The 27,633-nt window shown below is 45.1% G+C and overlaps 3 protein-coding genes, 1 long non-coding RNA gene and 1 other non-coding gene across 9 annotated transcripts in view; 3 read left to right on the top strand and 2 right to left on the bottom strand.

Annotated features, from left to right (window-relative positions):
* LOC116285086 (zinc finger protein 177-like) overlaps window positions 1-4,067 on the bottom strand; it is a 17,738-nt gene extending 13,671 nt beyond the window's left edge. The window contains exon 1 of one of the 3 annotated variants that reach the window (XM_072947642.1): window positions 3,939-4,067. The gene's annotated coding sequence lies outside the window, so the exon portion shown is untranslated. Of the gene's footprint in view, window positions 1-471; window positions 567-3,523; window positions 3,657-3,938 lie in introns of those variants that run through there. The other 2 variants (XM_031689575.2, XM_072947643.1) reach the window with 2 other exon arrangements.
* On the top strand, window positions 4,023-19,945 carry LOC140688464 (uncharacterized). Of its 2 annotated transcripts, none has more exons than XR_012063185.1 (2): window positions 4,023-4,154; window positions 4,838-6,414. It is a non-coding gene; the product is annotated as an uncharacterized lncRNA (long non-coding RNA). The 2 variants fall into 2 exon arrangements; XR_012063186.1 differs by lacking the exon at window positions 4,838-6,414 and adding an exon at window positions 19,576-19,945 and having other exon boundaries at window positions 4,025-4,154.
* Window positions 13,445-13,517, top strand: TRNAS-AGA (transfer RNA serine (anticodon AGA)). Its single transcript has one exon. It is a non-coding gene; the product is annotated as a tRNA-Ser (tRNA).
* Window positions 16,658-25,910, bottom strand: FBXL12 (F-box and leucine rich repeat protein 12). Of its 2 annotated transcripts, XM_006206260.4 has the most exons (4): window positions 25,303-25,910; window positions 21,036-21,185; window positions 20,852-20,924; window positions 16,658-18,115 (listed from the first exon to the last, which is right to left on the bottom strand). In XM_006206260.4, exons 2-4 carry the CDS (start codon window positions 21,119-21,121, stop codon window positions 17,294-17,296), a joined length of 981 nt encoding a protein of 326 aa, XP_006206322.1. In that variant the 5' UTR covers window positions 21,122-21,185; window positions 25,303-25,910; the 3' UTR covers window positions 16,658-17,293. The 2 variants fall into 2 exon arrangements, with proteins under 2 accessions (XP_006206322.1, XP_072803741.1); XM_072947640.1 differs by lacking the exon at window positions 20,852-20,924.
* Window positions 25,902-27,515, top strand: UBL5 (ubiquitin like 5). The gene is made up of 5 exons (XM_006206261.4): window positions 25,902-26,050; window positions 26,392-26,452; window positions 26,661-26,744; window positions 26,864-26,901; window positions 27,355-27,515. The coding sequence occupies exons 2-5, from the start codon at window positions 26,397-26,399 to the stop codon at window positions 27,396-27,398; spliced, it is 222 nt and encodes a 73-aa protein (XP_006206323.1). The 5' UTR covers window positions 25,902-26,050; window positions 26,392-26,396; the 3' UTR covers window positions 27,399-27,515.
* Window positions 27,516-27,633: the final 118 nt, after the last annotated feature.

A 27,633-nucleotide genomic window follows, 5' to 3' on the forward strand; every position in this document is an offset into this window, starting at 1 on the left:
CGGGTTCGATCCCCCGTACCTCCTTTAACAGTAAAAAATAAATATGTATGTACATTTAGGAATGAAACATCATGCTGTACATCAGAAATTGACACAACATTGTAAACTGATGATACTTCAATAAAAAGAATGCAAATTTTAAAAATAATAAAAAATAAAAATATATTTTTAAAAAGTGCCTGACCCTAGGGTGGGCATGTTCTGCCTACAGCAAGTCTCTTCTGACAATACTAATAAACTGGATAAGTGATGGCCATTACTTGCGAGGGAAAGATTAAGGAGGAGCCAGTTTGTTCAAGGGAAGATTTTGCAGGGACAAATATATATATTTTGTATAACATATGAAAATTAATATGTGTATGTATGTGTATATATACATATAGATACTTTATACATATATATACATATATAGCACATCTCACATATTTAACAAATAGCACATTTTCCCATCAAGTTAAAAGGGGCACACACCATAGAAAGCTCAGGCACTAGTGAACTCAGGAGCACAGGTTGAGGGGGCGTCTATCCCTCTGACCATTCTCGTCCCACTTCTTGGCAAAAGAGGAGGGGGCTGTCGGCTGGAAGATTCTGGAAAGTAAAGAGAATTTCCTCTTGGGGCAGGGCCACGCCCACAAGGCATGCTCCTCCAGAGAGAGGCTTGATCGAGCAGAGGGATTTTTTTTTGCAAGAGGGATACCAAGGCCTTCTTCCTAGGCTCGTGGGAGCGACAGGGTAGGGGAAACAATTTCAAAATGTGGTCGGGCCACAGGTTGAGAGGGGGCGTCTAGGGATGTTGTATCCAGGCTCCAGGTTCAGGCAGCCGCCTACCCTCAGCACCTGGTGGTCCAGTGTTTTTCAGACTGATTCCTAGGCTCCCTTGTGTCTCTATGCCTAATAGTTAGCAATGCTCCACGAAGGGGACAGAATTCTCTTGGGGAAGGAGAAAGCCCACAGATCTGATTATGCCCTGTCCTTTAAGAACTTAAGAACTTCTAGAATACCTCCTCCATTCTCCACAGGGAAGACCCTCCCGCATCTGGCTGCAGGCAGCCTTCCACACACCTGTCCAGCCCTCCCCTGGCTTGAATGCTTGCTGAAGGAGGACCGGGAGGCAGACCAGTGTCCCTTGGTCTTGGTGCTGGGTTACTGGTGGAATTTGCACGTACAAGTCCACTTCCCATGGGTCTCAGGCCAAATTCACAATACCAGACATCTCAAGCAGAGAACTGACATGAGCACAGGCACATGACCTTTAGAAAAACTCAGCTCCCACCAGGTCATAACAGATTCCTACTCAAGGATTCCCAAAACCCACAGCTGACAGTGAAAAGTGCCGTAAGTCAAGGAGGCACCAGATAATAATAAGACCATTTCATTCATGAACATATACGCAAACAGCAAAAAGAAGGTATCAGCACACTGAATGTGCATTAGTAAAATGTATAAATTTAAAAAGTATAAATAAAAGATGTATAAATGTAAAAAATGTAAAATATAAAAAAGTAAAAATGTAAAATATAAATAATATAAAGAAAAATGTAAAAATGTAAAATGTAAGAAAGTAAAAATGTGAAATATAAATATAAATATAGATAAATGTAAAACATAAAAAGTAAAAATTAAATAATACAAGTAAAAATGTATAAATAAATGTAAAAATGTAAAATGTAGAAAATATAATATACAAATAAAATTTTTTTAAAGATTATACAGGGATCCAAGTCAGGTTTAGTATTTTTTAAAAACCAGTTAATGGCTGGGGAGGGTACAGTGCAGTGGTAGAGTGCTTGCCCAGCACACATGAGGTCCTGGGTACAATCCCCAGTACTTTCATTAAAAAACACAAACAAATAAATAAACCTAATTAACACCCCCCACCCGCAGAAAAACAGTTAATGGAATTCACAACATTAACAGACTGAAGGAGAGCGCTCTTCCACCTTCAGTAAATAAATGACTAAGTAAATGAAGGAGCGACCCAGTCCTCTAATGCCATTTGCTATACTTCTTTCAAATCCTTTTACTTCTTTCCTACCTCACAGCTGTTCCTAGACTTACTTTCTTGCCACCATGCTTTCTCTAGTGCTTCCTGAAGTCTATTCCCAATCCAGGAGCTAGGAGGTTCTAGCTAAATCACAAATCAAATCACATCACATCCCTACTTCAAACTCTTCAGTAAATTCCAATTTCCTGAAAGTCCCAACTAGTCCTGCTGTAAGCAGACAGGGTGGGGCAGGGGGTGTCCCCCAAGAAAGAGAACCAAGCATGGCTTTCTTGACCAAAGAGAAGCCATTTTGTGATCTAACTGTGGCCACAATGCTTGTCCTAGAACAGATCTCAGTAATTAATGATCTTTTTTTTTAACTTTTTATTTTAATGAAGGTACTGGGGATTGAACCCAGGGCTCTGTGCATGCTAAGCATGCACTCTGCCATCAAGCCATAGCCACCCCTCCACCCCACTCCGCCCTAGTAATCAACGGGGAACACACAAAGCTCTGCCTTGCTTCTGGGATTCTGCACTTTTTTCCACTTCTCAAACCTCCTCCTTCCACGGCCTCTGCCCATCTCAATCCAATTTATTTTCAGTATTTAGATATCAGCACCTAATAGGCTTTCCCTGTCTGTCCATGGTAATTAAGCTCTCCTGTTTGTTATAGGCCCCCACACCGGTTTCATAACTGTTTCCGCTCTAAATAGTCTGTTTCTGTTCTATTTCTGTGGGGACAGCATTGTGGCTTTTTTGATTGTTCCTGTGCCCGTGCAAAAACCCGTGTGGCTCAACCCAAGCACCCAATGAGTTTTGCTGAGTGCCCTGAGAGAGTGCACACATCCAATAATCCAATATAGATACAATACAAACATTAACACAGGAATTGATTTAAATACCTGTCCACGATATAAGCCAGTGTTATTTCTGAAACTTTTTAAGAAAAATTCTTAAAAAGGTAAGATGTGAGAAATATTTTCAGAAACAAGGAGTCTATGTTGCTTAATTTCCTCCAGAATTATTTTTCCTCCAGTATCTCACCTGTGAGTTTTAAACTTCACTGAAAAAACAAAAAAACCCACTTGATCAAACACACATCTTGTTTAAAGTAAGTAATTTCGAATTTCTTCTACTAATATTAGGAAAACTGTTTCCTGCTTTTTCCTGGAGAGCCATGTTTTTAATATATACAACCTCATATATTTCACTTATACTTTAGATTTCTATCACGCTTTAACTACAAGTATATGGCACCAAAATCCATTTAATTATATTAGGAGATGCCTGTATTTTAAAACTGCCACGATCACAGCCTCTGAATGTGAGTTGGAGCTGACATGAGAAGTAGAGAGCCGAGTAATCTTACTTTAATTTTTAGACCTGTTATTTACGTTTTCAGTTCTCCTCTTTCGTTTCATTTTTCTTTATCACACTTACTTATTTACACTCAGCCTAGAATCCTGAGAAAGTAATTTCCCAAACGAATTTATCAAACAAAAATAACTGGAAAAAAAAGTGTATCTTAAAACCTCACCTCAATGCCGCTCACGAAAGCAAAAGCCACGGGTAAAATTCTCTTGTACGAGGGCAGAGAGGGACCTCCTTGACGTAAATTTCACTGGTGCCCCTTACCCGAGAAACCGACGAAACGCCCAGGTCACGAGGACGGAAGGACACAGACCGGGTCAACGACAGCCCGCCTCCCAGCCCCGCGAGACCCCGCCTCCGGAGCTCCAGGGTCCCGCCCCCGCCCAGACCTCCCCCAGACCACACCCCCTAGAGCCTCGTCTCCCCGCTCTCGCCGAGGCCCCGCCCCCTGGAGCTCCACGGCCCCGCCATCGCCTAGATCTCGGCCCTTCGAGCCCGTTCTCCCCGCCCTCGCCCAGACCCCGCCCGCCCGAGCCGCGTCTCCCGGACCGACCCGAGACCCCGCCCCCCGGAGCACCTACTCGCGGCCCTCGCCGAGACTCCGCCCTCCTGAGTGGGGTGCTGCTCACTGGTGCCAGAGGCAGGAAAGATGGCCGCTCCTGGGGACGCCCGCTGCACCTCCCTGGAAGGTGGAAAGGCTCCGGGGCCGACCTACGAGCGCCCGAGGCGGCGCGGCCTCTAGCTTCTGGCTGAGAAGTCCTAGCGTCCTCGCACAGGCCGCCGTTGGGCCCTGCCCGGTAAGCGCCAATAGAGAGCCTGGGGGCGGGGCCAGGCGGGAGGACGGCTGTCTGTTGGGCGGGTCTCGCGCTTACCGCGGCCCCGCCAGGCAGCGGGAGGCTCAACGAGTGTTTATTTTCCCGCTCTGAGCTCGTGCAGGCCAGTACAAGGAGGTACTAAGTTTCTTTCTCTTTTTTTTTAACATTTTTTATTGAGTTATAGTCATTTTACAATATTGTGTCAAATTCCAGTGTAGAGCACAATTTTTCAGTTATACATGAACATACATATATTCATTGTCACATTTTCTCCCCCCCCCCGCTATGAGCTACCACAGGATCTTGTATATATTTCCCTGTGCTATACAGTATAATCTTGAGGAGGTACTAAGTTTCAAAATGGTTTGTTACACAGCAGTAGATAACTGATACATCTGTCTTCACTACTCTTTATTTATAAACTTACCTGTCCATGCTCAGAAGTTTTTCAATATTATCTTTGAACTTGTCTTACATTTGTATATTAATCTTGGGACTGTTGACTTTATTTAAAACTATCCAGTTTTGTGTGATAAACAGTAGTGGAATTTGACACTCTTTAGGTATGCACAAGTTTATATCTTTTATATATTTATAATTTGTTGGTTTTATGTCATTACCATCACTTCCCTCCATAATTCTTTTCCTTTCATTCATTCATTTAGGGAATGTTTGAATCATACCTAAACAGAACTTTTATTTCAATTGTGGAGGAGGACAGATGGAAGAACAAATATATACAAGAAAACGTTATATGTCAGTGCCACATTGGAATATTTCTAGCACGTTTCCAAATTGCATTTGGTGGAGATTACTTCAATCATCTATTTTTAAAATCTTTTTTAAAAACAAGAAATACAACATCAGAAAAGGACAAAACAAATTTATACTGTGATGAATACTTTTTAAATGAAAATCCCCACAACCTTAGAAATCTCACATGTCCCTTCTCCATTGCAAATCCTTAGCTCCCCACCCAAGAGGTAGCAATATCTCTGACTTTTATGGAAATCACTTTCTTGCCTTTCTTTATACTTTTACTACCTAAGGATTCGTTCCTAATAATACAGTTTGATTTTTCCTGTTTTTGAGTATTATAGAAATGGAATCATACAAGTTTCTTTAAAATTTACTTTCACTTAACATTGTGAGATTCATGCCATACTATCTGTATACTTGAGTTCATTCATGATAATTAATGTATGGTATTACATTGTATTGTGTACACCACAATGTATTTACCCATATCAGTGATGGCGGACTTTAAATTGGTTCAAGTTTAGGACGATTTCATATTGCTGGTAAGACTATTCTTCTTTGTTTTTAATGGTGGTACTGAGGATTGAACCCAGGACCTCATGCATGCTAAGCATGCACTCTACCACTGAGCTATACTCTCCCGCCCTGTATGAATATTCCTGTGCATATTTTTGGCAGTCATGTGCAAACATACCTGTTGTGTACATTCCAAAGAGTGGAATTACAGGGTCCTTGGACATGCATATCTTCTACTATAACAGATTTGTTCTCCAAATGGATTGTATTAGTTTTCTATACGGTGTAACAAATTACCAGACATATTATCTTACAACAACACATATTATCTCAGTTTCTGTGGGTTAGCTGGGTTCTCTGGGTTAGGGTTTTACAAGGCTGTAATTCAGATATCACCCAGGGGTGGATCTTGACCAGAGATTCAGCTGCAGAAGAATCTGCTTCTAAGCTCCATCAGGTTATTGGCAGAATTATTTTCCTTTTGACTGTATGATTCACGAGAGCTTGCTTCTTCAATGCCAGCAACAGAGAAAGAAAGATTAGAAAAAGTCAGCTAGCAAGTTTTATATAATACAATATAATTATAAGAATGACATCCCATCATCTCTGCCATATTCTCTTGCATATTGCATATAATCATATTGTATTGGTTAGAAGGAATACGATTGTAAAAATTTGCACTCCCACTGATGTATGAGCATTCCTGTCATTCCAAAATTTCCCCATACTTGATATTGTCAGCCTTTAAATTTCAACACTCTGTTAGTGTATACCAGCATCTCAGGGTGGATTTATTTCCATTTCACTGATCACTGATACTGAGCATCTTTTATTGTTTGGAACTTTTTTGTGTCTACTCAAGGCTGTTGCCCACTTTCTCCTGAACATTTGTCTTTTTCTTATGCTTTGCAGAATGTATTCACTTATTCCGAACAGTAGTACTTTTCAAATATATATGTTGCAAATATCTTATCCCTCATTATAGCTTACTTTTCCCTTTCTTAATGATGTCTCTTTGGTTAAGAGTTTTTTTAGTATAGCCTGTGAAATTAAATAAAGAAAGTCTCATTTTAAATGGAGTTGGAAAGCCCTAAATTGAGAGCTTTCACTCACCTACCACTTCTTTGAGCCTGCATAGATAGCAAGAAGAAGGAAAATAAAAATATCACTTTTCTTTTGGTGCAAAGGAAGACATTTTTCACATACGAATTTTACCTCTTGCTTGTTAAAAAAAAAGGAAGGAAGATTCCAGTGTAAAAAATTAATAAACAGAAACCTCAATTAAATAGAATTGGAAAGCAATATATTTGATAAACATTTTGTTAATACATTTTAAAGAGCTAAAGAGTAAACACTTCCTCCTTATCAAAAGGAGATAAAGAAGATGTGACGTATATATACAATGGAACATTACTGGATCATTTTAAAAAAGGGTGAAATCCTGCCATTTTCGACAACGTGGATGGAACTTGAGGGTCTTATGCTAAGTGAAATAAGTCAGACGGAGGAAGACAAATCCCATATGATTTCGCTCATATGTAGAATATAAATAAAAACAACCAAATAAATGAACAAATCAAGCAAAAACAAACCCATAGATGAAGAGATTAGAGTAGTGGTTACCAGAGGCAAAGAGGGGATGGGAGAGGGGAGAAAGAATAAAGGGAGTCAACTGTATGGTGACAAGTAGAAATTAAACTTTGGGTTTTAAGCAGGCTGTAGTGTATACAGAAGTCAAAATATGATGTTGTAAACATGAAACATGAATACTGCTATAAACCAAAGTTGCCTCAATTAAAAAATTTTAAAAACAATAAATAAATAAAGAGTCAGGAGAACAGAAGGGGGCGCTCTCATGACTTGCATTGATTGCAGAGCCCAAAAGGAAGAAGAAAGACTCCTTTCTCGGCAAGGACTCAGTCAGTGTAAGGCCTGAACTCTTTGTTTACTGTAGCCCCTCCCAACTTTCATTTCCGCTCTGTAAAAGCATTCTCCTTCTCTTGACATGCAGTGACTTGCGCGTGGCTCGCCATGGTTGCCCGCGCCCAACTGCAATTCTCTGCTAATCCAAAGTAAACCCATCTTTTCTGGAGAAATACCTGGCAGTCGCTTTGTTTCAGGCCAACACCTCCCTGCCCCGGCCACATGCTCTAACCACCACTTTCAGCCAATGAGAAACAATGTTCTTCTCCAAGAAACTTTTGTTTGGAACAACCCTCCCCAATTTTCTCCTAAAACCTAACCAAAGCAAGCCCTTCTCTTTTGTTCTCCAGACTTGCCTGTGATTCATCATAACCTGCTTGTCCCAAATTACAATCCTCTGCCATTCTCAAACAAACAAAAAAAATTGCTAGTAAAATAACCTGCTGTTTTATTTTTCAGGTTTACAAGTCCAAATGATCAGTCTTTAATATTATGGTTACTATATTTGCTCATCGATAAATTGCCTATTTCCATGCCAGTTTTCTGTTGAAAAGGGGGCAGAACTAGAGGGGAGAGCTGTTTTGGAGGGCGTGGCCTGGGCGGAGATAAGGCCTGGGGAGGCGTGACTAGGGTTGAAGGTCAATCCTAGAAGGCCGAGGCTGGGAGCAGGTACAGGACCTGTGGGCGGGGCTAAGACGGACTCCCGCCTCGCGGTCCGAGCTAGGGGCGGGTTCCAGGTATGGGGGCGGGGCCTCACTTCTGGTTGACCAGTCCTCAGGCTATCCGAAAAAGCTTTTCTTGCTCCTTTTCTCCACGTAGACAACGGAACACCAGGCTTAGGAAGGCTATCTGTCCACAAACGGATCATCTTCTATTTATCCTGTTCCTTCTTAAGATGTTAATGTTTAAATTTTTCTTCTTAAGTGGATTATATCTATTAGGTTCACTCCTAGACACTATACATACGTACATTCAAATTTTCGTTTCATTTCCCGTTTGATTATTACTGGGGAATTCTGAGAAATGAGGGATATACTGTTTTAAATCATAGATGTAAATTGGCGTATCCAGCTGATAAAGTTGATACCCAACACCTATGCATTCCTTTCGTTTTTCCTCTTATGAATGCTATAGAGGAATACAAATGTTAGCAACTTCTCTTAATTCCTGTTACGAAGTTATCATTTGCATGATAAATCTGATGATGTGCTTCCATCTGCTGGTGATCAAGGGTATTACATTCTATCCCAAACAGCTGCTCTTAAAACCAACCATAAAATGTTCCTTCCCTATTGGAAAGTCTCATTTTAAAAAAGCATTTTCCCTTCTCACTATGCCTTTGGGTTTTAACAATTTCTAGTGCCTTTTGAGTGGGGAGAGCAGCAATTTGGCAGATGAGAAAAACTAAGGCCCACAGTTATCTAGACACAGTATTTTTACTTCAGCTCCAGCAATCAAGATGAAGGAATTCAAGGAATGTCTGTGAATTTATGGGGGAAGCATGAACAGCAAGTTCAAAGGCCCTGAGGCAGGAAAGATTTGGCCTCTTTAACCAACAGTAGAAGCACAGTGTCTGAAATTGTTGAAGTAAATTGGGTAGAATGGAGACTAGCAGGAAATGAAGTCAAAGAAGTAACAGAGTCAGATCATATAGAGCCATCTGGGCAACTAACAATTTTGGATTTGACTCTGAGTGCAGTGGGGAGCCCCTGAACGGTTTTGAGCTACAGGAGCAACGTTATCTGATGTATATTTTTAAAAGATCTTTGTCTTTTGTTTGACTGTGCGGAAGCAAAGATAGAATCAGGGAGGACAATTAGAACATTAAGGCAATAAACAAACAAACAAAAAACTTAAGGCAATAATCCCAATGACAGATGGAGAGCTCTGGACGAGGGTGGCAGGGGAGGATGGAAGGAGTGGGACAGTGCTCTGATGCTAGAATGAAGGCAGAACTGATGACTGTCTGCTGGTGGATTTGATGTGAAGATTAGGGGGCGAGGAGTCAAGAATGACTGCGGATTTTTGTTTGTTTGTTTTGCCTTGTCGACTAAAACTAATTCTGGACGTTGGTAAAGAGAGACTACATTCAAAAGGATTATGGCAAGCGAGAGAACACCCCAGCCAGATCTGCAAGCGTCTTAACAGTTAGGCAGAAAGCCTCTTCTTTTGTTAGGGGAGTGAGTTTCTCCCCAAGAAGCTCAGGGAATGTCTTTGCATTTAAGGAAGTGCAGGGTCAGTGACTGACACTGTGCCACTGGCTTTTGAGAGCTGCAGCATCTGTTTCAAAACATGCATCTCACGTAAATCTATTACCAACTGCATAACACATTTATTAGCTGAACAACCAGACAGAAATGAATCTGCCCTATCCATGAAGGTCTCCTTTTAGAGAGCCCCGGGGAGCCTAGATAATGGAATGCTTGAGTGATTCTACTTTTCTCTTCCTGCACCCTAGTTCTGTTAGCCCAAAAGGAAATGGGAAAAGACCCCCGTTCTTATCATACCCAAAAGATAAGATTACAGATGGGAGATGGAGTGCATTGTGTAGCAAAAGATTTTAAAGGATTTATTTAGGACAAGCAAAGTACACCTCCAAGAACAGGGAGGTGGGCTGACCCAAGCCGGGAAAGCAGAGGTCTTTTCCTGCCCTTTCAATGATACCCTCGCGTAGGGGTGGTCTTTTGATTGATTGACAGCTCTTGCCCTGGGGATGCTGAGTCTTGTTTGGCCCCTTTGCCCACGTCCTTACCCATGGTGAATACAGAAAAACCCATGGGTGGGGGGAGCCTAAGCCACAATGTCAATTATATTACAATGAGCATTGGATCATGTCTGGTTAAGTCCTCGCTACGGAGCAGGTTCTAACCAATTTCTTGCACTCATTTAGAAGAAGTCCCTTTATGCAATAAAGAGTGAACCCTCAAAATACTAGGCACCCCGTGCTTGGCCCCAGTAAAGACAGAACCCAGGTCTGGGTTTCGTCTCTCTCTCTCTCTGAGTCCTTGGACATGCACCCTGTACCTTCTAGGACCTATGATTAGCAATTCTTGTTTTTTCTTTTCCTTTTTTTAAATTGAAGTATAGTTGATTTACAATGTTGTGTAAGCTTCTCGTGTACAGCGCAGCGATTCAATTATATACATTCTTTTTCATTATAGGTTATTACAAGATATTGATTATAGTTCCCTGTGCTATACAGTAGGACCTTAGTGTTTATCTAAAACCTTATTTTTTTCAAAGTTCCCTGATGATTGTTGCTGAGCTGCATCTTGCAATTGTCAACCAAAGAAAAGTATTTAGTAGACAACCGAAGAAAGAAGTAGAGAATTTTAATCAAGCCAATTTGAGGATTATAACCCAGGAGATAATTTTCAGAATTATCTTTCAGAAAGCTCTGAGGACTGTTTCAGCCATTAGAGGTCAAAGCACAGCTACATACGTTTTTCGAGACAAAGGGTTATGCATCAAAGAGACGTGCTGAGAATTTACATAGTCCAGATCTGCATGTACAAGGTTAATACTGGGTCACTGTGACCTTTTACAGGATTGAGAAAGGAATGTTATCTCCTAAGGAGTTACCTTGCTGGTGCCGGGAGAAAATTGCTCTTCACAGTGGAGCAGGTATGCCCGTGTCTTCTAAGAAGGTCTGGCTAATGTATAATGCCGATGCACTTTGCACACAAAGGGGAGGAGGTAGTGGCCCACGTGGGCGGAGAGAGAATCTTATGTTTAAACTGTTTCTTGTTCAGCCTTAAAATAATTTTATTTCGTCACTATCATAACAAGAACCCCAAGGGCCAGTCCAGCCACAAAGCATTGATTCAGGTTGGGGAAATGTCCTTGGGGACTCGCCACAAGTAGTCTGGGCCCAGATGAGGGCCCCAGCATCCTTAGCTGATAGCATCCCTGTCAATAAGCTGAAATCAACACAAAACAGATGAGCATTTATTTTAGTCTGCATTAAGGAAGAAACTGCGTTCCTCCGGCATCCTGCGTCCAAGTGGTGGGAATTTCAGCTGAAGTGGCAGTCCCGACCCCTCTCTGCACATACAAACCCACACATTTTATCTCACTGGTGGGTTTGGAAGAAGGAACTGAATTTGAACAGTTCATACCCTTTCTCTCTGCCTTTTGGAGTCTGCTGGACCCCAGAAAGAGGGCCTTTTGATCAGGCCGGGGCCATGCAGTAAGCATCCAGAGGAGACTTGTGGTTGACCAGCTGTGCCGTGCCCGAGTAGGCCTGGCAAATTTAGGAGTGAAGTGTCAGAAAGCCCACTGGGCTGCAGAGTGAAGTCACATGCTCCAGGCCGGCTTTTATTGGTCACAAAGCTGATGTTTTCATTGAGTATGTTACTGAACACAAGTTCGTGTGCCCAATGTACCTGAGGCCAAACACACTGAAACATCGGAATTTGGAGCAAAGACAGGTTTATTGTAGGGCTGAACAAGGAGGATGGAATGGCTCGTACCCAAGAAAACTCCAAAGTCCCCGAAGAATTTCAGCAAAGCATATTAAAGGCCACGTAAGGGAGAGGAGGGTTACAGGCATGTGATCTGCTCGTGCACAGTTCTCTGATTGGCTGATGCTGAGATAACAGGGTAGGGCGGTCAACACTCAATCCCTAGGCGCCAGAAGGTCTACGGGTCACATGCTCGTGATCATCAAGCAGTTCATTTGGTGGCGGTTTTTAGCACCTGAAAAACTCAGGAAATAGACCTGAGATACTGTTATCTGGGTGCTTCAGAAAGGAGCTGTAACAGAGGACACGGGGGAGGGGTCTGTCCCGGGAAGGCCCCACAGGGTCCTGCGCAGTTGGAATTCCTGTGCCTGGTCTCAGACTCAGAAGGAAAAGGAAGAGATGCCACTGATTGTTTTTTTGTCCAAAGTCCCCACAATAGACCACTGACTAAAAATTGTTATTTGCTCTCTGGTTCTACAAGGATGAAGTCACGAGTCACTGCAGTCGCTGACCTTCAACACACTCTGAAAGGAGTTCAGGGTGGAGATCAGGGGTGAGGTATTCTGTGCTCTGGGGAAAACTGGCAGAACAAGCCTTTCAGATAGTTAGATATTTTCAAGGCAAGATTTTATCGGCCCAAATTCTTGCATCTTTTCGTATTTAGAAAAGCACTGAAATCATTAACAGTGACATTGGCTCCTCATGATGAGCAGCAATCCTCTAGCAAAATTGTACTGGGTTGCACATATCCCCCTTCACTAAAACCATAAACATACTGCCCTCCTTCCCTACATCTTGGGAGCATTTCCTCAGAGCTGTCTGAGAGTCTGTTCCTGGGCTAGCGTCCTCAGTAGGCCCCAAACCAAACTTAACTCACAGCTCTCACGTTGTGCCTTTTTGTTTTCAGTCAACAAGACAAAGAGAGTTTTAGAAGATTATAAGGCCAAACTTTTCACAGTGATTCCCTCTGGGGCCTGGGGTTAGAAATAGATTCACTTTCCATAATGTTAAAATTCTTTATAAGCATGTATTATTTTTCAACGATAGGAAAGTTTCTTTTTAACCAAAAAGTATAGGTTTAAACACAAATAACCATCCATAGATGAATGGATAACAGATTGTGCATAGTCCTGTGATAGAGCACTACTCAGGGACAAATGACTGATCCCTGCCACAATCTGGATAAAACTCACAATTGTTATGGGGAGTGAATGAAACAAGACCCCTCCCACAGACCCCCAAAATTACACACCATGTGATACCATTTGCACAAAATTCTAGGAACAGCAAAAATAACCTATAGTGACAGAAAGGAGATCAGTGGTTGGTTGCCTGGGGACAGGAACGGAGGGAGGGTTATGAGGGGGCCACAGGGAAGCTTTGGGGGTGATGGAAAATGTTATGATCTTGATTGTGGTGATGGTTATACGAGAGTACTCCAGTCAAAAGTCATCAAATTACTTAAACACGTGGTTTGTTATACATTAATTATGCCTCAATACCCTAAAAAAATGTTGTCTAATGGGGTACAGTTACTGGGCCATCCTTTCAGACACTGTTATAAGTCAACAAAGCAACTTCACATGATGGTTAAGTTTGTGGAATAAGAGGGGAGGGTATAGCTCCGTGGTAGAGCAGATGCCTAGAATGCATGAGGTCCTGGGTTCAATCCCCAGTACCTCCATTAAATAAAAAAGTAAATAAACAAACAAATAAATAAACCTAATTACCCCCCCAAAAAAAACCCCCAAAACTTTTTAAAGGTTATGGAATGAGATCACTCACATTCTGCTACTTCACTGGTTGTGTGGCTTTGGGCAACTTAACTTCTCTGTGCCTGTTTCCTCTGTGCCGTCTCACTGGGCTGCTGATAGGAGTCTGTACATGAAGGACTGAACACCATGCCTGATGTGTAATAAGCACTCAATAAATGTCAGCTCTAGTGAGTATCCTTTACTTTTGCGGGAGGGTGTATTAATCATGTTTTGTATTTTTTTGTACTTTATGATGCTTTGACATCTTAGGCCTTGCAAACCTGGGGAAGGACCACCCCTTCCGGGGTTAGCTAGTCCCTAGAGACAGCAAACTACTTGCCTAGGAACCCACCTGTCATACACAGACCAACCAAGCCCGCCACCTTCTTTATCTAATCTACCTCTAGCACATTAAACCAATATCCCTCTGCCCTGAATCAGCTCAGGACCAGGAAACAGGCAACTAGGGACCATCTGTGGAGCCTAGAACCCACTGAAATTATTCAAAGTATCCCACTATAAGCTAGCTCAGCTGGCCTCCCCTGCCTCACTCATTCCTTCCAGCAAAAACCATTATAAAGGCTCTGGTCCATGCATTCCCCTTACTAGTCCTAGTGCCTTCCCGGGTGGCCCTGCATGACGTGGCAGGCCCCCTCCTCTTGGGAACTCTAAGTAATAAGCCTGTCTTTAAAAGACAGTTGTTGGAGGGTGGAGGGAAGGAAAAGTGACCACTGAAATGAGAAGGCATCTTGAGACCAAAACATGAGGCAGGCAGCTTCATATAATCAATGGACCACTTTATTATAAAGTAACTTACTGACAGGATGGGATTGGGCAGACACCAAGACAACAATCTGGAGGAATTCATAGCTGCACTCCGCACTCCCAAGGGCCACTGGGACAATATTATAGTTAAACTAGTTTATAGTATAACTATACTAAACTGTAGTTAAACTAGGGTATGAGGGCGGATGCTTGGAAACGGGACATGCATTCCTAGGTTAAGATTTATGAATGGGTAACTTGCTTCGTGGGCACCAGGAATACGTCAGCAAAGGTTTTCATCATTGTTTGGGGACTAACAGAGCAGAGAGGCCACCTGACCCTAATGATTATTAAACAGTACCTGTTAGCTTCAAAGCCCTTGATGTCAGCAAAATGATTTACTGCACAGGGCAGCCCTGAGTAAGGTCAGTGGAAGGACAGGAGGAACTCTATGGGCGCAAGATGGTGTCAGTTATGCTAACAGCCATACGACAGTTGTCTCTGTGTCTGTCACCTTATTATGTGTGATTGAAACAAGTTCCAGGTCCGTTTTAAAAACAGGGTAGCCTTAAGCCCCCAGCCCCTTACCTGGGAGAAGGCACGGGTTGGGGTGGGAGTGGGGCATCCCAAGAGAGGAGGAGCTCTGTCTAATGTCCTATAACCCCACCAGCCCTCAGAGCTAAGCCTGGGGTAAGGGTCACCAAGGCAGTCCCCCAAAGGGTGAGCCTAGGAGAAAGACATCTCTCACCAGTGGTGTGCTGCAGCCAGCTCCTGCCAGGACAGGGGAGCTGATTGCTAAAATTTCACAAATTCCTTAGACCAGTTGTTAAACTGTTGGTAGCATGAAACCAGCCATGGGGAGAGTATTTACACAGCAGAAATCTGCACACTCTACAAACACTACAAATCAGGACTCCCTCCCCACCCCCGCCTCCTCCACCACCACCACCTGCTAACACTGGCAGTTAAACATTTCTGTGTACACCACTACCTCTAACTTCATGTCTGCTGCTCCATTCCCACTGGAAAGGCAGGGAGGGGAAGAAAGGAAGTTTTTCCCCCCTGGAGCGGCTCCAGGTGGGTTTCAGCAGCCCACCTGCAGGGCCACCCGCAGAGTCCAGGACTGGCCTTGTGTCCATCCCTCCACCACACTGCTTACGACGGACTCCAGATCTCCAGACAACCCTCCACTAGCTTAACAGATGTCATTTCCCTTCCCAAGACATTCCCAGTGCCCGCACCCCAGCCTGGATCAACCCAGTCCTCCAGATGCCCTGGGCTGGAGCTGCCAGGCTTGGTTACAGTGCGGGAAAAGTAGACCCAAACTATGGCCACATTCGGGGAGTGCTCTTACCCAAGTCCTAGATGAGGGGAGGGGCTAGATGGGGGCGGATTTCCACTGGCCACCCCACTGGGAAAAGCATGAGAGAAATATCCGGGTCCTCTCTTATGCATCAACTTGGAATAGGGAACCAGGGATACGCATCTTAGACACCATTCCTCTCTGCTGGGTCTGTGCACCAGAGCAGGCACCCTGAGTGGGCGGCAGAGCCGCACACACAGCCTCCTACCCAGCGCAGCACAGAAGTAACGCTCATTTCATAGGCGGGCGCTGGGAATCACTATCAGTCTGCCACCTGCATCTTTCAAGTGGTTCAAACTCAAAAGGCAGGAAAAGGAGTTGCTACTTATTGAACCTCTAAAACCAAAGCCACCTGGGAGGCCTTTCCAACCTCTCCCCATCATCCGTCCCCATCACTTCCTTTTCACCCTTTGTTCCCTCGGCCACTTGGACCTTCTTCCGGTCCAACTGCCAAGCTCTTCTCAGCTCGTCTTTGCCTTTTCTGTCTTCCCCAGTGCTTCTCAGAGCTGGTTCCTCACCACTACTCAGGTCTTGGCTCAGAGACGCCCACCTGCCCACTTGACCAAACACACGTGCCTCCATCACGTGGCCCTGGTTTATTGTCACAGAGTCTCTGAAACTATTCCATGGATGTGTTCACCTCTTTATCATCCCACCTTCTTCTCAGGTCTGTGTGTGTGTGTTTAATTATTTTTATTTATTTATTTATTTGCAGGGGGCGGAAATTGGGCTTTTATTTATTTATTTTTAATGGAGGTACTGGGGACTGAACCCAGGACCTTGTGCATGCTAAGCAGGAGCTCTACCACTGAGCTATACTCTCTCCCCTTCTCTGGTTTTGTGGGTTTTGTTCATTGCTGTGGCCCCAGGACCTACAGCAGGGTCCACAAAATAGCAGGGGCTCAAAAAACTTGTTGAATAAACTGAATGCTTTTTTTTAAAAAAAACACGATTCCTTTTCTTTAATAGCAAAATAATATATATTGGGGAACACTTGGAAAGTATAGAATACAAAATACAGAAAGTACAACTTAGAACCTTTAACATTTTGATCATCAAAGCATGAGTTGCATCTGCCCTTCTCTCTGAGTCTCCAGAGTGTCTGTCGGTCTGTCAATGGTGTCAGTTTGTCAATGGTGTGTCGGTGTGTCAGTGCGTGGCAGCACATGCGTAGACAGCCCTTCCAGGCTTCCTAAGGGGCCTTGGCCCCTCAGGCCTCCCTAACTCCTAACCCACCCTTCTGCATTCGTCCTGGTCCTGAGAATGGCCCTTCACTGAGGACCCTCTCCGGGCCCAGGGCTGGTAGAGTAAGGCTTTGCAACATAACCACGAGGTAGCTATAGTCTTCCTAATTTCTGGATGTGAGGACAGGGCCCCTGAGAGGCTGGCTGATGTCACAGGGGCCACACAGCTGGCAAACAATTTTTCCAATGATCTGAAGGCGCCAAGGCCTGGGTTCTCTCTACATGTGGCTTTCAGGCCTCTCCAGCCTGATTACCTGCCCTCAGCAAGGGGCTGCTCAGAGGTCCGGGGCTCATGAATGAAAGCTGAGCAGGGTCCCAGGGACTGGTGGGGCGGTCACATCCACCAGTCCATGGACTCTTTGGGGCAGGCCCTGACAATGACCATACAATGAGGCAGCCCCTTACACAGGATTCTCTCAGCCTCCTGCCCCTCCCAGCCCAGCCCCTGCAGCTCCAGGACCCTGAGCTTGGGCATGGTGAGGCAGGAGGAGAGGATTTCAGCCGGGGAAGGCATTTCTGGGGTGATGAGTGGCCCCAGCAGGCACAGACTCTCCAGGGCCGGCATGCCCTCCAGGACCGACAAGCCGGGGGCCGAGAGGCCCCTGACCGTCAGCCGGATCTTCCGGACATCTCGGAGGTGGCGGCTGATGGCCAGCAGGGTGCTGTCGGCCGAGAGGGTGCAGCCCAGCACCTCGAGCCGCTGCAGGTAGCTCAGCTCCTGCAGCCCCATATCCAGCCCGGTCTCGGTCACACGGTATGTGCCGCCCAGCACGAGGGAGCGCAGCGAGCGGAAGCGCGTCAGGCCCTGCAGGTGCTCGTCGCGGAAGGCGGGGACGCGGTCCAGCACCAGGCACTCGAGCAGGGGCAGCACGGTGGGGTCCTGCTCTTTGAGGAGCCAGGCCATTGAGATCTCGCAGCTGTGCAGCTCCAGGGTCCTCAGGGTGCAGGGCAGGCTGGTGATGGGCACCATGCTCAGGTTGGCCACGTGCAGGCACAGGCGCCTCAGGTTGGGACACTTCTGGCCCAGGGCCTTCATCAGGGCAGGGGACAGCTGGGGAGCCTGGGAGCCCGAGAACAGGTAGCCGCCCATCCGCAGGGAATGGAGCCGGGTCGCCATGTACCGGCGAAGGAGGTGCCACATGACTTTAGGTCGCATCTGTAAGAACCAGAGATGAGGGTGACTGGCTGAGAAATAGGGGGCATCTTCCAAGGCCCCCGCTTTGCCTGGAGAGACTAACGAGGGTTACTCCTCAAAATATGCAGGCAAGAGTGGCAAAATGATACCTTGGATGTTAAAGAAAAAGAAACAATACTATCTATTTTATATGGGTATAATTATTCCAGCCATAATGGTTAATTTTCATTGAGTACCTACTATTTGCCAGGTTCAGTGTTGAACATCAAACTAGAAAGCTGGTTGTGTAGTAGGTACCTTTGGAAAAACATATTGGCCAGACTCTTGTTGTGAGTGAAGAGCTATGATTCAACACAGCCTGATTCCAAAGGCCAGTCTTGCTCTTGTAACCACACATAGAAGGTGGAATAGAAGGAAATACTCCAATAGTAAGAGTGGAATCCACTTATAACAGTGGTTATTCTGGGAAAGGGTTGAGGACACCAGGGAATAACTGTCAAAGGCTCTTAGCTTCATCTGTGGCAATACTTCAGCCTTTTTTGTTTGTTTCTGTTTTGTTTTACTTTAGATATAATTGACATATGATGTTACATTAGTTTCAGGTATACAACATAATGATTCGATGTTTGTATATATTGTGAAACGACCCCCACAGTAAGTCTAGCTAACATCCATCCCGCTACATAGTTATGACTTCAACATTTTTACAAGAATTATTCATGACTTGGTGATTTTCAAAAATTATACCTCAAAAAGAGAAATGTCAAACAAATGTCCTAGTCAATCTCTATTTCATGTGTTCAAGTGTTTAGGGATGAAGCGGACTTTTGTCTGCACCTTATTTTGAAATGTATGTAAAAAATAAAATGGATCAATGGATGGAAAGAGGGTCAATAGATAATAAAACAAATGTAATTAAATGTTAATGGTGGGCAACTTCATGTGCTCTGTACCATTATTTTAAATTTTATGTATGTTTGAAATTTTTCATAATAAAATTATAGAAAAATAACTAATACAGAAAAAATAGTCCTATTTTAAAAAGGTGATGTCAATAAAAATAATTTCTACACAAGGCCACAATTACTTATCCAAAGCTCTTGGAGACAGATGGGTTTCAGAATTCAGAATTAATACAGTGCAGGGGGAAGGTTATAACTCAATGGTAGTGCACATGCTTAGCACACACAAGGCTGAGGGTTCAATCCCCAGTACCCCCATATAAATAAATTAATTAATTTTAAAAAGAATTAATTCGGTGCAAATATCATATATAATACCATCAGAAGGGTGGAGGGCGACACCCCGTTATCAGATTAATATTTTTCAGTATAACATGACTACTTATTCTAAGTGGGGTAAAGAAAAAGGACATTAATAGCCTTTACGAGCTCACATCAGGTCTTGGCACCAAATGAATTTGTGCCAGGCTTACAAAAAAACCTTTCCACTTTGCTGACTTTTTGATTTGGGCATTGCAGATGAAGAGCTGAAAACGATAAATTACAAAGGACCCTACGACTCAGAAATTGCACTTCTAGGTTTCAGAATAACTGACACTTGAACTCAAGAAGATGGACACAAGGACATTCTTGCGGAATGAGAACCAGAAACATGAGTAACAGCTGGGAAGTTGTTAGAAATTCAGAATCTTGAAGCCCCGCTCCAGGCCACCAAATCAGAGTCTGCATTTTAGCAAGATCCCCATAGGTGACTCACATGCACAGTAAAGTTTGAGACACCACCTCAGACCATTGTTTGTAACAGTAAAAAGCAGGAAATAACCTAAACGTCTGTCCGCAGAAAAATAAACAAATTTTGCTATATTCATTTAACAGCAGTTAAAAGGAATGAATTAGATTTACAAGTGTCAATTGGAATAAATCTCAAATGCAATATTGTGTGAATAAAGCTGATTGTAGGCGGATATATAAGTAAAATAGCATCTAATTATCTAAATAGTAGAATAGCATTATCTAAACTTCAGAAACACCTTAACAGTACTGTATATTCCTTATGGGCACACAAATAGGAAATAAGTAACAACGTGAAGGGGTATAAATGCACTTTGTAATAGCGGTTACCTCTGAGGAGGGGTTCGAAAAGTGCAAAAAACATATCTATAAATGTTGTATGCACATATGTACATATAAACATTTGTGTGTGTTTCACATGATCTGCAGCCAATAAGCCCAGAAGTTAAATAAGGTTAAATTTAGATAGTGAGTACATGCTTTCAGATACATTATCCTCTTTACGTTTCTATATATATTTGATTTTTTAAAAAATTTTAACGTTTTTTTGTTTTATTGGGGGGGTGGAGCAATTAGGTTTATTTATTTATTTATGTATTATTATTTTTTTAAATGGCGGTACTAGGGATTGAACCCAGGACCTTGTGCATGCCAAGCACGCACTTTGCCACTGAGCTATACTTTCCCCCATATATATATATATTTGAAATAGTTCATAATTAAACAAAAAATACCAATGTGAGAAAGTGGAAATGGTTTGGTGGCACCACTCAGGAGGTTAATTCTGGAAGTAAGTTGACGATGGGAGATGATTTCTCCATGAAAACTCATCAATAAGCCCTTTCCCTGCACGATCTTGGTTATAGCCATTTTGGAGATGGGGAAACTGAGGCCTGGAGGTCGCAGCGGAGCAAGTAAGCGCTGCGCCGGGGATGCACCAGGGACAGTTTGGTCCGAAATACAGGGTTAGAGGGCCAGTCCTCGCCCGGCCGGCCCCGCGTACCGTGTAGAGCGTCAGGTCGACATGTCGCCACAGCCATCGGTCGTCCACCAGCCTCTTCCAGCGGTGACAGACCCTGGGGGAGGGGACCCGCCGTTAGATCGACCCTGGCCCCGCGGGGACCAGATCTACATCTCCGGGTGCGCCCCCCGCCCGGCCCTTCCCCCCCCGCGGGGCGGGGCCGCACCTGGAGATGCGGATCCGGTCCCGGACCGGGAGGTAAGAGAAGATCTCCAACAGGACCGAGTCCGGCAAGTCGGCAAAAGTCGCCATGATCCCACCGACACGAACTTCCGCTTCCGGCTAAAGGGACTCCGGGACTCGTCCTGGGGAAGCCCTAGGAAGCAGGGGGAAATGAGAGTGAGGGCGGGGCGGTGGCTTCGGCTTCCTGCGGCCAGCAGAGTTTCGGCTTTCCCCTTGCGGGGACGTGGTTGAGCCCTGGCGCCAGATCAGCGCGGGATCTGAATGCGGAACCGAGGATGCAGCTGTGGACTGGGATCAAACCCGAGAGGCGTGGCTAGGGCGGAGACTCGTCGCCTCGGGGTGGGGTTAAGGGCGGGAAGGGACTAGGGGGTGTGGTTAGGCGAAGACCACGCCCAGAAGGCGTGACCGAGGCGGGGACGCGACCCAGAGGGCGGGGCAGGGGCGAGGACCAAACCCAGAAGGCGTGGCAGGGCCAGTAACAAGCCCTAAGGGCGGGATTGAGGGCAGGACCAAGCGCTCGGACACAGCGGAGAGCGAGGTCCCTACTTTTTTACTTAATAACGCTTTTTTTTTTCATTTTTAAGAATTTCTTTTTTAAAAAACATTTTTATTGAAGTATAGTCAGTTTACAATGTTGTGTCAATTTCTGGTGTACAGCACAATCATATAGGAACATACATATATTCGCTTTCATATTCTTTTTAATAATGCTTTTTGATACTTGTGCACGAGGATAAATTTGTAGAAGTGAAATAGCTTGTTAAAAGGCGTGTTGAATTTTCCTTTTTATTGATAGTGCCAAAACATTCTCCACAGAGCCTGAAGTGATACTCAGTCCTGATATATGTCACTCATTTTTAAAGTTGCAATTCTTAAGGGCAGTGACATTTATTCAAGCATTCCTGTATTGATGAGTATTCAGGCTGCTTCCAGATCTATTCCCACAAACAAGATTGGACCTAAGCATTCTCTAATATATGTATGTATGTGCATACATATGTAGGTATACACACATATATAATATATACCTCTTATGTTATTTCTATAGGGTAAATAACCAGGAGTTGGATAGATGGGGCAAAGGACATGTGAAGTTTAATGTTGAATAGGTTTTGCCAGATCACAGTCCCAAGATCCTATAAAGGCAATAAATGTTTTTAATACATACACAGAAGAAATTGGAAATGTTGAAAACTGTCTTAAAAAGAAATGCACTCATTAAGATGTACATTTTAAATATGTGCAATTTTTGTATATCAACTATACTTGAGTAAAGCTGAAAAGATCTGTTAAAAGCTTAAAAGATGCTCACACTTATCCATAAATAAATAAAAAGTAAAACCCTGTGGCAATTTACCTGTCAGATTAAGAAAGATGAGGAAGCCAGAAAATATCTACACTGGCCTTGATGTGAGGTAACAGACCTTTTCAACCTTTGCAAATGGGGCAGAATTGATGAGGACAGTTTGGCAAATCAGATTGCAGCCCCTGTTGGCCCAACAACCCCACCTCCAGGATCTCAGATTGTCGGAAAGAATGAGGTAGGTCTTTCTGCATTGTTTGGAACAATCTCAAGGGTATCATTTGCTTTAAAAAACAAAAAGTGTAGAGAACAGTGTATATAGTTTGATCCGATTGGATATATATAGTATGTGTTTCACTTTATATATAAATGCCTGTATAAACACCAAGTCATTTATTTCTGCCCTTTGACATAACTTAAAAATGCTGTATGTTACTTGAAAATACAAAGTCCGTATCTCTACTGAAATGTGTTTTTTTTTAAATTGAGTTATAGTCATTTTACAACGTTGTGTCAGTTTCTGGTGTGCAGCACAATTTTTCAGTCATACATGAATATACATATATTTGTTTTCATATCCTTTTTCACTGTGAGCTACTACAAGATCTTGAATATATTTCCCTGTGCTATACTGAAATGTGTTATTAACATCTGCAAAGTTTTCTCCTTTTCTTGGGAGGCTACATATTACTCGTTTGAAGACACAGAGACTATCTCTAGAAAATGAAAACTAATGGTAGCTGTCCCTGGGGAGGGCCTGGGGTCTGGAGGGTAAGGAAACTTTATGCTGCTGTACATAAACTTTTTGTACTGCTTGAATTTTTACCATGTACAAGCGTGACCTTAAAAAAAAAAGAAGTTCCAAGTGTTTATTAATAAATCCAACCCCTTTGATATTTTTCCTCAAACAAGAGTACAGAAAAAATGCTTCATGTTTTGGCAACCATCTTAGGACTGTGGCAGGAAAGACCAAAAGAACCGCAAGTCGCTTGCCAGGACCACAAGCCCAGATTTTTCTGATGCCAGAGTGCAGTCCTCCATCACTGTGCTCTGGGGTTGTGATTCCCTCTGGAAGGCCCACACCATCATGTACGGGCAGTGCTGCCTCTGCTCCCAGTACCTTGGGCTCTCCCTCACAGCACCTGTCACACTGTATTGCAAGGACCTCTACACTTGTCTTCTTTACTTGTCTTCCTCCTGTATCAGACTGAATTCTGGCAGGTTGGCCTTGGTCACTGCTACATCTCCAAGGCCAGCTGACAGGCTGAGATGTTGGGGGAAGGGACCTCCCCAGCAACTCTCTCCACCTCTAAGATTATTTCCCTTCTGGTGAACCTCTAAGTTCAGTAGAACTCAGGTGTCCCCACCCCCAGGTTAGTTACAGGGGTTTCCTAAGAATCATCTTCCTACCCCACCAAGCATACAGGAGCGGCAGGATAGGAACCCCCACAGATAAGCTCCTTCCTCTCGGGTCAGAAACTTAGGCCACAGAGGAGCCCTGCCCAGCTTGCTCCTTAAGTTGTGACCTAGAACTCTCCCTCCTGGGAAGCATCTACCTCCTCCCAGGAGCAGCTCTGGCAGCAGATCCTTCAGGATAGGGCTGTCTGGACCCCTCAATGGATGGTCACTGAGTCCCTTCGTGGGAAGCTCCATGTTAATTACCAGGATGTGGAAAGGTCTCTACGGTGAGGGATGCTGTCTCCTGAGGCTCTTCCCCCTTCTAGTCCTGGGACTTCCCATTCCCCTCAACCCCCACCAGGGATGGTTTAGCCCAACTGGGGCTGGCAGCCCCCCAGTAGATCCCCACCACTCCCCATAGAGCCCAACCCCTCAATAACCCCAGACTTTATTTTCCTTCCCTTTCAGCGGCACTCCTCACCCTTTTCCCATTTCCCCCAGCCCATAACTCAGCATCATGATCCTGTGTTTGAGCTACCTTTTAATCCAACATGGAGAAGTTCAAACTCCTTGTTTTAATAAAAAATAACATTTACTTTTCCCTCTAATTACAAAAGTATGTTCATTGTAAACCATCTGGGAAAATCCCCAAAAGGCACCAAAGAGGAACATAAGACTCAGCAATTCCACCACCTAGTGGTAACCACCATCAACATCTGGTGTGCCCCAGTATTTCCATGTGAATGCAGAGGTGCTCCTTCCAAACTTCCTCAGGCACGTCAGTCCCCTCAAGCTCCCCCTTGACCTTCCCATCTTCCCTCTTGCCTCATCTGTTCTTCTGCAAGAGGACTGTCAGGGGATGGTCCAAGACCAATCCTTACTGCCATCCTAGGGTGGGGACTGCTATCGCCTTTCCATAGATGAGTCAAATGAGAATCAGAGAAGGTAAGTGTTGAGACCACACAGCTTAATATTAAGGGGTGAAAAAAAAATTAAGGGGTGAGGTTGGGGCTTTGACTCATCTGTCTAGATCGAAAGCCTGGGTCTCCAATCTGACTAAGCCTTCCATTCAGATCCCCTGACCTCTAATGCCCACTCAGAGGGATTCTGTAGGGTTCAGGGATTCTGCAAAGTTCTGAGGCAGGAAGGCCCCTGAGTCCAGCACTTGATGTGGGACTTCCTGGGCCGGTTCCCTAAGGCAGGGCAGCGTTGACAGGGTTACAGAGCATCTGCCCTTTCCCCAGTATGGCCTCTCATGTCTTCCACCTAATCTCACATCCTAGTTTGAAAAGGTGGATGGGGTGAATCAGAAGTAGTGGCCCCTTTTCAGACTGAATCCTTTTAGGCTCACTAAACTAGGAGACTCCTGTCTGCTGAGAAGGAACAGTTCAACAGTTAGTTCCAACTGTTAGGGAGGGGTGTCCCCTGTTACAGCAGCCCTGAGGAACCAGACCAGTCCGGCGGCTGCTTTGGGGCTGTAAGGTAAGGTTAGGAGCTGGTATACAGTGCCCTCTGCAGGCCGGGAGCGACTTCCCTTGAAGATACAGACCTGGGAGATTTTGCATCTGTGCAGTTTCCAGCTTTGTCATCAGTGCTGCAATTTGGCTTGCAACGTGAACTCCGTTCTCGTAAGTGCTGGTATCCAGGCCAAGATTAGGAGGCTTCTTCGGTTATTGACTGTAGTCTGCACCCCAGATGTCCCGGGGAGGCGGGGGCAGGCGCGATAGCCGGTGGGAAGAGGTGAGCAAAACGCTTCCGAGGCCCAGCTCTGAATGAAGGCAGACGGTCGGACAGGATAACTGCAGGACTCGACCAGGCTCCCCGTAGCCCTGAATCTGCAGTTAGAGGCTTCCTCGGGCCCAGGAACGGGAGGTCATCCCCGCTCCCCTTGGATGTCTCCCGAGCGCCCCTAGCATCCCCACCAGATGCCACACCAGGGGGCATCTCGGCACAGCCAAGGGCCTTCGACCAACGGCATTCAAACGGCTGGGCGCCGGCCCCTGACCTCTGACTCTCCACGCCCCTGCCCCGCACGAGCCGGGACCGTCACTCCGCTCCACGCCCCCTCCGCAGGTATCCCCCTGCCCAGGTTCGAGACTCCTAGGCGGCTCCTGGTTCGCAAGCCCACGCCCAGCCTGCGGCTGCAAACTCCGCGGGGTATTTACCCGCACTGGGAGGAGCGGGGGGCGGAACTTCCGGCTACGCACTTCCGCTTCCGGTGTTTAGCGTTGACTCTTGCCCCGGCTCTGCCTTCAAGCGAGGAGGTTGTGGTGTCGGCTGGTTCCCAGCGATTCGAGGTAAGGGGGCCAAGTGGAGAGGTCCGGAGTTGGGGAAAGCTAATGGGACCCGGCCATTGAGGATCCACGGCCCTTCGAGAGGCGAAGCTGGGCCTTCAGGCTGCCTAAAGCCGGGAGGGGCTGGGGCGGGGGCGGGGGGGAGGTAAGTGCGGTTGCCTGGGGTCTGCAGCCGCCTGAGGTTCGAGGTCCTGGGACATGGGACTTGGGGACCAGGAGTATTCAGATATGGGGGACTGCGGAGGGCGTGAACGTAAGACTCAATAACCGGAGGTGTTGGGGCCTAGCGGACCCTTGAATTCCTGATTCTGCTACCTACCGACACCCACCCTTTGTCGCTCCAGACAGGATGATCGAGGTTGTTTGCAACGACCGTCTGGGGAAGAAGGTCCGAGTTAAGTGCAAGTATCCACTGGCGGTCGAGAGGCAGTGGTTTCCTGGGGGTGCTTGATATGAAGCAGGCAACTCAGCCCTTGTTGCAGGGTGATTTTTGTTAAACCGGAGGGTGGTGGGGAGATGGGGTCCTGGCAGAGTGCATTCAGCCCTAGAATGTCCTCGTCCGTGCTCCACCCACCCTCTCCCCTTCCGTTTTCCTTAACCCCTCTGCGCCCAGCACTGATGACACCATCGGGGACCTTAAGAAGCTGATTGCAGCCCAAACTGGCACCCGCTGGAACAAGATCGTATTGAAGAAGTGGTGAGTACAGTGGTGGAGCTGGCTTCTGGACAGGAGGAGGCCAAAAGCTTTCGGTTTGGGGAAGCGCAGCAGCCAGCCTTTTGCTTAGGCAGAACTTCTGAAAAGTTTTTATCCCATAGGTACACGATTTTTAAGGACCACGTGTCTCTGGGGGACTGTATCCTTTGTGTGACTTCTTGAGGAAGGGTCTGCACACCCAGACTTGGTTCTCTTTGTTGAATAGTGTAGTCTATATGACGTTACGCACATACGTTTAACTTAGTATGTGGCACATGGTAGGTATTTAGAAAATGGGAGCTATGTAGTTTTGTTGAGGGAGGAGGGTGGTTGGTGAAATATTTTGATTTGGCTTATAAGACTTGGACACATTACAGTCAAAATCTTTATTACTGAGCTCCAACTGTGTGTGGACAGCAGGTCAGGGTGGAGTGAGACTCTTGCATGTCTGTTGTACAAAAAGAGCACGAACTTTTTTCTTTTCAATTAAAGTTTGGGTTCTTTCCAAATTGAAATGAGCCAGTTCAAAATGTGGCCGCCCTGACCCATCGGTGAGAGATGAGAGGGTGGGGATAGAGCCCACAGTGAGGATTCCTTAACACCTTCACCTCAGATGAAATCCATGATGGGATGAACCTGGAGCTTTATTACCAGTAGAGCAGAATTCCTTCCTCCTGCTCCCCTGTGGCCTCCTCTCTTCTCCCATCCCCACTCCCCCATGCTAGTATGGATGCTTGTTTTTAAAAACTCATGTTAATAAAAACTTGGAGCCTGCTTCATTGCTGTCATCTTTGAATGAGGGCTGTCTCTTGAGGGGAGGGTTGGTGTTTGGCTGTCACCATATTCTCAGTACCCAGCTGCAGATAATGAGTTCAAGACTGACTGGATCAAT

Source organism: Vicugna pacos, chromosome 22 (genome assembly GCF_048564905.1).
Source record: "Vicugna pacos chromosome 22, VicPac4, whole genome shotgun sequence".
Lineage (NCBI taxonomy): Eukaryota > Metazoa > Chordata > Mammalia > Artiodactyla > Camelidae > Vicugna > Vicugna pacos.

Coding starts and splice junctions, on each gene's coding strand:
- FBXL12 (XM_006206260.4), bottom strand. CDS start 21,121: ATGGCGACTTTTGCCGACTTGCCGGACTCGGTCCTGTTGGAGATCTTC. Junction 20,925..21,035: donor GACCGGATCCGCATCTCCAG/GTGCGGCCCCGC, acceptor CCCCTCCCCCAG/GGTCTGTCACCGCTGGAAGA. Junction 18,116..20,851: donor TCGACCTGACGCTCTACACG/GTACGCGGGGCC, acceptor TGGTTCTTACAG/ATGCGACCTAAAGTCATGTG.
- UBL5 (XM_006206261.4), top strand. CDS start 26,397: ATGATCGAGGTTGTTTGCAACGACCGTCTGGGGAAGAAGGTCCGAGTT. Junction 26,745..26,863: donor AAGATCGTATTGAAGAAGTG/GTGAGTACAGTG, acceptor TTTATCCCATAG/GTACACGATTTTTAAGGACC. Junction 26,902..27,354: donor CCACGTGTCTCTGGGGGACT/GTATCCTTTGTG, acceptor CCTTCACCTCAG/ATGAAATCCATGATGGGATG.